At 42.9% G+C, this 10,000-nt stretch overlaps 1 protein-coding gene across 1 annotated transcript in view; it reads left to right on the top strand.

Moving 5' to 3' along the window:
* exoc3l2b (exocyst complex component 3-like 2b) overlaps positions 1-10,000 on the top strand; it is a gene marked incomplete at its 5' end in the record, with an annotated part of 27,663 nt that overhangs the window by 7,810 nt on the left and 9,853 nt on the right. Inside the window, 2 exons of the mRNA XM_079272254.1 lie at positions 8,093-8,376; positions 9,965-10,000. The exon at positions 9,965-10,000 is cut by the window's right edge and continues 350 nt beyond it. Of these exons, the coding sequence (XP_079128380.1) occupies positions 8,093-8,376; positions 9,965-10,000 (320 nt within the window). The remainder of the gene's footprint in view (positions 1-8,092; positions 8,377-9,964) is intronic.

The following is a 10,000-nucleotide window of genomic DNA, read 5'->3' as shown; positions in this document are numbered from 1 at the left end:
TGTTGCGTTGTTACGCTGTTGCGTTGTTACGCTGCCTTGTTACGCTGTAGCGTTGTTACGCTGCCTTGTTACGCTGCCTTGTTACGCTGCCTTGTTACGCTGTTGCGTTGTTACGCTGCCTTGTAACGCTGTTGCGTTGTTACGCTGCCTTGTTACGCTGTAGCGTTGTTACGCTGCCTTGTTACGCTGCCTTGTTACACTCCCTTGTTACGCTGTTGCGTTGTTACGCTGCTGCGTTGTTACGCTGTTGCGTTGTTACGCTGTTGCGTTGTTACGCTGTTGCGTTGTTACGCTGCCTTGTTACGCTGTAGCGTTGTTACGCTGCCTTGTTACGCTGCCTTGTTACGCTGTTGCGTTGTTATGCTGCCTTGTTACGCTGTAGCGTTGTTATGCTGCATTGTTACGCTGTTGCATTGTTACGCTGCCTTGTTACGCTGTAGCATTGTTACGCTGTAGCGTTGTTACGCAGCATTGTTATGCTGTAGCGTTGTTACGCTGCCTTGTTACGCTGTTGCATTGTTACGCTGCCTTGTTACGCTGTTGCGTTGTTACGCTGCCTTGTTACGCTGTTGCGTTGTTACACTGCCTTGTTACGCTGTTGCATTGTTACGCTGCCTTGTTACGCTGTTGCGTTGTTACGCTGCCTTGTTACGCTGTTGCATTGTTACGCTGCCTTGTTACGCTGTTGCGTTGTTACGCTGCCTTGTTACGCTGTTGCGTTGTTACGCTGCCTTGTTACTCTGTTGCGTTGTTACGCTGCCTTGTTACGCTGCCTTGTTACGCTGTAGCGTTGTTACGTGTTGTTTTGGTTCAGAAACATAAATGTTGTCAATCCGTGTTTTGCAGAAACCTACAGTGCCAACATTTCTTTCTGCCAATAGTTTCTGTTGTCCTCTCACACAAACTAATTATCAGTAAACGGTAACGTTAACATGAGGCTCCATGTTGGGTTGAAACTTCCTCCACCAGTGTATTTTTAGTATGTAGAAGAACAATTTGTAAAGTAACTGGTCTATAAGCAATTATAAGTGTGAACCAAATGTAGTGGAGTAAACCTATGAAGCTGCATAAAACTCAATTAAAGCCTTTTGTTAAACGACCTCAGTTTGACTCTCTGCTGCTGATTGTTGTTTTCATGCATTCTGGTTTTTTGTGTGAGCGTGAAGATCTGAGACCTGAACTGATGTTTATCTGTCAGTTCAGGTCTCAGACTGGAATGTAGGAGAGCATCAAACATCTTCAACACAACCGTCTTCTTCCTTTACTCTTTCCTTTGCTGTGAAGGGAAGATGATGGAAACCAACAATTGATGAATTATGCGGATGGTTACTTTACATTGTTATGTAACCTTGTTATGTAACCTTGTTACGCTGCGTTGCTATGTAACCTTGTTACGCTGTTGCGTTGTTATGCTGCCTTGTTACGCTGTTGTGTTGTTACGCTGTTGTGTTGTTACGCTGTTGCGTTGTTACGCTGCCTTGTTACGCTGTTGTGTTGTTACGCTGTTGTGTTGTTACGCTGTTGCGTTGTTACGCTGTTGCGTTGTTACGCTGCCTTGTTACGCTGTAGCGTTGTTACGCTGCCTTGTTACGCTGCCTTGTTACGCTGTTGCGTTGTTACGCTGCCTTGTAACGCTGTTGCGTTGTTACGCTGCCTTGTTACGCTGTAGCGTTGTTACGCTGCCTTGTTACTCTCCCTTGTTACGCTGTTGCGTTGTTACGCTGTTGCGTTGTTACGCTGTTGCGTTGTTATGCTGCTGCGTTGTTACGCTGTTGCGTTGTTACGCTGCCTTGTTACGCTGTAGCGTTGTTACGCTGCCTTGTTACGCTGTAGCGTTGTTACGCTGCATTGTTACGCTGTTGCATTGTTACGCTGCCTTGTTACGCTGTAGCATTGTTACGCTGTAGCGTTGTTACGCAGCATTGTTACGCTGTAGCGTTGTTACGCTGCCTTGTTACGCTGTTGCGTTGTTACGCTGCCTTGTTACGCTGTAGCGTTGTTACGCTGCCTTGTTACGCTGTTGCGTTGTTACGCTGTAGCGTTGTTATGCTGTAGCGTTGTTACGCTGCCTTGTTACGCTGTAGCGTTGTTACGCTGCCTTGTTACGCTGTTGCGTTGTTACGCTGCCTTGTTACGCTGTTGCGTTGTTACGCTGCCTTGTTACGCTGCCTTGTTACGCTGTTGCATTGTTACGCTGCCTTGTTACGCTGTTGCGTTGTTACGCTGCCTTGTTACGCTGTTGCGTTGTTACGCTGCCTTGTTACGCTGTTGCGTTGTTACGCTGCCTTGTTACGCTGTTGCGTTGTTACGCTGCCTTGTTACTCTGTTGCGTTGTTACGCTGCCTTGTTACGCTGCCTTGTTACGCTGCCTTGTTACGCTGTTGCGTTGTTACGCTGCCTTGTTACTCTGTTGCGTTGTTACGCTGCCTTGTTACGCTGCCTTGTTACGCTGTAGCGTTGTTACGTGTTGTTTTGGTTCAGAAACATAAATGTTGTCAATCCGTGTTTTGCAGAAACCTACAGTGCCAACATTTCTTTCTGCCAATAGTTTCTGTTGTCCTCTCACACAAACTAATTATCAGTAAACGGTAACGTTAACATGAGGCTCCATGTTGGGTTGAAAATATAAAATAATGAAAAGACGTCTAATTTAACTTTTCATCCACAAGAAACTGCTCCAACTCTGGTGTGTGTGTGTGTGTGTGTATGCACGCATGTGCGTGTGTGTGTGTGGATTGTTTGAAACAGCTGGGATCTCTTGTGGTATAAACCCACATGGAGAAGAAGAGAGAGGTATTATGAAATCAAATATTTGTCCGATCTTCTGTTTAGAGAAAATTGTGTTCTCTCCTATTGACCTCTGTGTTTGTTTGTCTGATAATGAATGTGTCTTTTTTACCAGAACACATCTGTACACATCTGTACACACTATCAGTAGGGATGTTAGTCTGAGGCTTCACAGCCGGCATGCATACCAGCCCAGTGACCAAACGAAGTCACGATCTGATGAAGCGTCATCATCTGCATAAAAACGAATCTCAAATCATGAATCATCACCAAACCAGGTTTTTCTGCAGCGTCACACAGCGTTGCATCATTCGGAGCTGGAAGCACAAACCAGATGCGTAACACATACTGGAAAAGTAGTCAAGACCAATGATGATAATGCGCTTATTTTACATTGCATAATCCTCTCACAAAGATGAGATCTTAAAAGCTTTATTCTTGACCAGGTGCCATCCCCTCAGAATGATAATGGAGTTAAATATAACGCGGTACAGATATCCGATAAATAAGCTTCTCTGATAAGCTAGCAGTGAGAACTACTTCACGCTAAATCAGATTATATTTACCAGATTTAATGTGGAGTTTGGTTTGTTTTAAGGCAATAACACTCAAGTTTCTTATCAAAAGCTTCACTATCTTCTTTAACAGAATTACATGCATGTTCATTGTTGTTTTTCACGTCACATTGTGAGACAAAGTTTGATCAAAAAAACATTTAAAAGCGATTCTCATCAACTCAAAAACTTTGAGCTTAAACGATAGAATAGTAATAAATCGCAGCAACTAATGATTGATTTGATGTTGTGCATTAAACCAGATAGCATTCATCTCTAATCTACTCTGCACCAGTAAATGACTGAACTGTCTCCGAGTGATGACTTCATGTTAAGACCCTTCTAGCTCCCGCTGTGTGCTCCATTAAGCTCTGATCATATTACCAAAGATCCCCATCAGTTGTTTGTTGGCGTGTTGCTGCAGGTTTCAGGTAAAAAGGTGAAACATGAAGTTGAATGTTGAAGACTCTTTAAACACACCCGGGTTTATTGGCTGCGTTCAGTTTAAATGCAGAAACAATCACAACGTTCCCTTCAGCTCAACGCTGTTTTATTACGGACGTGTTGATTATTAGAAGGTAGATTATTTAAACCAGTGATTTTCTTGACCAGAAAACTTATGTGACTCATAAATGTGGACTTAACTAAGAAGATATAATAGTACGTATGCAAATAATAGTAAATGTATTCATAATAAGACTCGGATGTACAGAAATGTACAAATCATTATTTTTGCCTCAATTTGTTCTAAAACTATTCACAAACGAATCGATCTGCAAGTATCTTGATATTAATATAAATATTCAGTTTTGTTTCATTTTAAGTTTATTATCTTTGTGTTTCAGACTTCTGACATTACTTGAGGGTTCAAGCTTTCTGTTTTCTCTCCCAGTTAACTGAACGTTTGGTGTTTTCAGATGAGCGTTGGACTAAACAAGACATTTGAATTTGTCATCAGTCTCTGAGTTCTGGGCCTTTTTTTCACAAGTTTTGGACATTTTGTAGACGAACAGATCCGTTGATCAAAGGAGCCAATAATAGGCAGACGAACTCAACCATTCGTTGTGTTGCTAACTGACGGTGTGACATCTGACATCCATTCATAGCATGATGTCACCACTCGCGTGATGTCATCTGGGAGGAGACTGAGAACGTAAACATGTGACAAGACCTTTTAACGTCCGCAACGTCATCACCAAAACTCTAATTCAAAACATCTGTAAATACGTTTAGATTATTTAATGTCTCGTGGTTTCATACAGATAATAATGATAATAACAACAATATTCAACAACAATAAGAGTTCAAAGTATCTTTAGTTCTCCTCAATTCAAAAATATCTGCATTGTTTATTTAGATATCTTAAAATAAGTTTTAATTCGTGGAAATTATGTTGAGGATTTCTTAAACTTAAGTCATCATTTGATTGCATCTATTATTATCTTATTATCTTGAACTGAATAGAGACGACTCGTCAAAACTGAATATCTGAAGCAATTAAATGTTAAAAGGGCCGAAAACATAAAGAAGAAAAACGATGTCTTTTATTCCTGCTGACGATGACGATGATGAAGAAGAACAGCTGGGTGTTGGTGGGAACCTGTCAGTCCTCCCTGAGGGACAAACAGCCCAGTGAGCCCAGACAGAGAGGACCCTCTGTGATGTCAGCAGATGATGTCACAGCAGCAGAGCGGATGACATCATCCAGAGTGACAGGAGACTGATGTTCACATGATGTCACAGGAAGCTCACTAAAACTTCGACTGTGTGGTATTAGTACTTTTACTGTATCACAGTATCTTTACACTGTGGCATTAGTACTTTTACTGTATCACAGTATCTTTACACTGTGGTGTTAGTACTTTTACTGTATCACAGTATCTTTACACTGTGGTATTAGTACTTTTACTGTATCACAGTATCTTTACACTGTGGTGTTAGTACTTTTACTGTATCACAGTATCTTTACACTGTGGTATTAGTACTTTTACTGTAACACAGTATCTTTACACTGTGGTATTAGTACTTTTACTGTATCACAGTATCTTTACACTGTGGTATTAGTACTTTTACACTGTGGTATTAGTACTTTTACTGTAACACAGTATCTTTACACTGTGGTATTAGTACTTTTACTGTATCACAGTATCTTTACACTGTGGTATTAGTACTTTTACTGTATCACAGTATCTTTACACTGTGGTATTAGTACTTTTACACTGTGGTATTAGTACTTTTACTGTAACACAGTATCTTTACACTGTGGTATTAGTACTTTTACTGTATCACAGTATCTTTACACTGTGGTATTAGTACTTTTACTGTATCACAGTATCTTTACACTGTGGTATTAGTATTTTTACTGTATCACAGTATCTTTACACTGTGGTATTAGTACTTTTACTGTAACACAGTATCTTTACACTGTGGTATTAGTACTTTTACACTGTGGTATTAGTACTTTTACTGTAACACAGTATCTTTACACTGTGGTATTAGTACTTTTACACTGTGGTATTAGTACTTTTACTGTATCACAGTATCTTTACACTGTGGTATTAGTACTTTTACACTGTGGTATTAGTACTTTTACTGTAACACAGTATCTTTACACTGTGGTATTAGTACTTTTACTGTAACACAGTATCTTTACACTGTGGTATTAGTACTTTTACTGTAACACAGTATCTTTACACTGTGGTATTAGTACTTTTACACTGTGGTATTAGTACTTTTACTGTAACACAGTATCTTTACACTGTGGTATTCGTACTTTTACTGTAACACAGTATCTTTACACTGTGGTATTAGTACTTTTACTGGAACAGAGTATTTCCACAGTGTGACAGAAAAGAACCAAAAACGACATGAATTCAACAAATAAAGTTTTCATGGATTCAAAACACAGACGTTTTATAATCAGACAGGAAATATGAGTCAGTTATTCATCACATCACAATAATACTGCAGCAGCCATATAGTACACACTGCAGGAAGTACTCTCTCTCTCACACACACACACACACGCACACACCCACACACAGTAGGACAGGAAGTGGTATCAGAGCTGAGGACTGTATCACAGTATCTTTACACTGTGGTATTAGTACTTTTACTGTATCACAGTATCTTTACACTGTGGTATTAGTACTTTTACACTGTGGTATTAGTACTTTTACTGTAACACAGTATCTTTACACTGTGGTATTAGTACTTTTACTGTATCACAGTATCTTTACACTGTGGTATTAGTACTTTTACTGTATCACAGTATCTTTACACTGTGGTATTAGTATTTTTACTGTATCACAGTATCTTTACACTGTGGTATTAGTACTTTTACTGTAACACAGTATCTTTACACTGTGGTATTAGTACTTTTACACTGTGGTATTAGTACTTTTACTGTAACACAGTATCTTTACACTGTGGTATTAGTACTTTTACACTGTGGTATTAGTACTTTTACTGTATCACAGTATCTTTACACTGTGGTATTAGTACTTTACACTGTGGTATTAGTACTTTTACTGTAACACAGTATCTTTACACTGTGGTATTAGTACTTTTACTGTAACACAGTATCTTTACACTGTGGTATTAGTACTTTTACTGTAACACAGTATCTTTACACTGTGGTATTAGTACTTTTACACTGTGGTATTAGTACTTTTACTGTAACACAGTATCTTTACACTGTGGTATTCGTACTTTTACTGTAACACAGTATCTTTACACTGTGGTATTAGTACTTTTACTGGAACAGAGTATTTCCACAGTGTGACAGAAAAGAACCAAAAACGACATGAATTCAACAAATAAAGTTTTCATGGATTCAAAACACAGACGTTTTATAATCAGACAGGAAATATGAGTCAGTTATTCATCACATCACAATAATACTGCAGCAGCCAGATAGTACACACTGCAGGAAGTACTCTCTCTCTCACACACACACACACGCACACACCCACACACAGTAGGACAGGAAGTGGTATCAGAGCTGAGGACTTCGCCAGGGCCACTCTTTCAAAATAAAAGCCCACACATGGCAGTTAATGCCATGTGTTAGTGAGAGCGATGTAAGAATGTGAGGCCTCCAGATGTTCATCCAGGAAGAGGAGCGAGCGCACACACACACACTCACACACACACACACACACAGACACACACACACACACACACACGCACATTCACTCACACACACACACACACACACATTCACTCACACAGAAACACACACACAAACACACACAAACACACACACACGAACACACACAAACACACACACACACACACGGTGCGCCGCGGTGGTGAAGTGGTAATTACTCGAGTTGATGGCGACTTCACTCGTTGCTGTTAAAGAGTAAAAAAGCAAAACTGTTCAACAAGAACATGTCAATGAAAGTGAAAGTGAAACCAACCGGCCAGCGTTCTGTTTCCACAAACAGCACACGTGATCGGACAAAAGCCTTTTTCACGAACAAGCTACAACAGAAGCTGTCTGTTAATCGTCTTCATGAAAGAGAACAGCGTGTTGATCAGAGTGACTCGTAGTCTGAGCACCCTAAAGATACTTCTCCCAAACCCTGTAGGCCACCGTAGTTCTCCAACACATTCAGTTGGTTGCAATCTCCAACGTCACCACTAGATGTCACTCAATGTCACCCACTGTTCCTTTAAATAAACACATTCAAACGATCATCTGTCCATCAGTTATTGAGCCCAAACGTTGATGTTCTCTCCTCCAGTCCTGGAGATCCTGCAGCTGGTGAAGAAGCGAGACCTCCTGTTGGCCGACACTCACATCCTGGAGCTGGAGCAGGAGTGCAACGAGTCCTCGGCGGCCGAGCGCGCCGTGCCGCCGCCGGAGGACGCCAATGCCGCTGCTAACGCCGCCGCCAAGGACGGCGGGCGGCGGAAGGCCAAAGACGTGGAGCTGCTGTACGAGGAGCTGCAGAAAGAGCTGTGGGCCGTCGTCAGGGAGTCTCTGCGCTGCCCGACCGCCGGACCAAACCTGGGCCTGGTGGTGCAGGTGAGGCCGGGATGGTGGAGAACCAGCAGAATCATTGACAGCAATTGGAAAACAATGGAATCTATAAATCCAACATTCTTCAAGGTGTCCACAAGTGTTACTGAAGTTGGAAAAATATAGAAAATATGAAAAAAAAAAAAATATAGAAGCTCCACGTGTTTTATATGTTAAACTATTAACATGTTTCCAGCCTCTCCTCTTCTCTCCTCTCCTCTTCCTCTCTCCTCTTCTCTTCTCCTCTTCTCCTCTCTCCTCTCCTCTCCTCTGTTTCCGGTTGCGTGTGAGTGGTGGACGTGAGTGTGAGTGGTGGACGTGAGTGTGAGCGGCGCGGAGGTTTGATTCTTGTTTCACAGCTTTGGGATTTGTTCCTCTGTCTCTGCAGATGATCAGGTGAGATATAAGCGGTGTATTTATCGGTAGAACGCGTGGTTAGTGGTGTTGTTTGGCGTTGTTCGGGAGGATGGCGTCCTCCGAGACGCCGCGCCCGTCAATCCGGCACGGAGTCCGGGTAGTTCCACCGGACAGCAGCGTGTCAGTAGAGGAGGTGCTGCTGGCTGTGGGAGAACAGCTGACATGACAACCTTTCCTTTGCGTCTCGGATGAATAAAGCTGTGGTTGTGTTCGTGGCGAGTGGTTTACGTCCACAAGCTGATAGAGAGCGGCGTGTTGATCAGGGACAGCTTCGTGCAGGTCTCTCCGCTCTCGGTGCGTCTACGCGGATCACCGTGTCCGGTGTTCCGCCGTTTATACCGGACGAGCTGTTAGGGAATGAGCTGCACAGGTTTGGAAAGTTTGCCAGCGGATTTAGAACAGTTAATTTGGGGTGTAAGGACCCCAAGCTGAAGCACGTGCTGTCTCTGAGGCGGCAGGTCTTCATGTTCCTGGAGTCACCGACACAAACACTGGAGGTGTCCTTCAGGGTGAAACACGGGGAGGGTTCATACATGGTGTACGCGAGCTCGGGACAGTTCAAATGAAACGAGTGTGGAGATGTAGGACACAAACGCTTCGCGTGTCCGCACAAGCAGCGGGGAGGCGCGGAGACGGAGCCTCCGGCTGCTCCGGCGGCGGCCGCACCGGCACCGGCTGCGGAGCCTCCGGCTGCGGAGCCTCCGGCTGCGGAGCCTCCGGCTGCGGAGCCTCCGGCTGCGGAGCCTCCGGCTGCGGAGCCTCCGGCTGCGGCGGTACCGACCGCTCAGTCAGAGCGTCTCCTCCTTGTAGTCACATGACTGTTGGTCTCAGATGAATCAATCATGACGTCATAGTTTCACACTCATGTTGAAGTGAACTGTTTATGAGCCATTTAGAATGAGAACATGAAGAATAACATGTTTTTATGAAATATCATAATTTTATCTTCGTTTTGACTTCTTTTTTCTGATGGAAGCGCTCGTCACACATTCAAGAACCGTCGGAAAGATGAAAATCTGAATATAATTATGTTTTTAAAGCTTCTTGCTGTGATACATTTTTCAGTTTTGGAGATTGTTGAAAGAAAACATACTTTTCCCGCCGCCGGGTTTTGGGGTTCAGAGTACGTCCAGATGGTCGACGGCTTCTGACCTCACCTGTCCGTCCGTCTGTCCAGGTGCTGCAGCAGGAGGAGCAGGCCGATAAGGATTGG

This window comes from Melanostigma gelatinosum (genome assembly GCF_949748355.1).
Source record: "Melanostigma gelatinosum genome assembly, chromosome: 7".
In the NCBI taxonomy this organism is placed as follows: domain Eukaryota; kingdom Metazoa; phylum Chordata; class Actinopteri; order Perciformes; family Zoarcidae; genus Melanostigma; species Melanostigma gelatinosum.
This window is presented reverse-complemented; position numbering and strand designations above follow the sequence as displayed.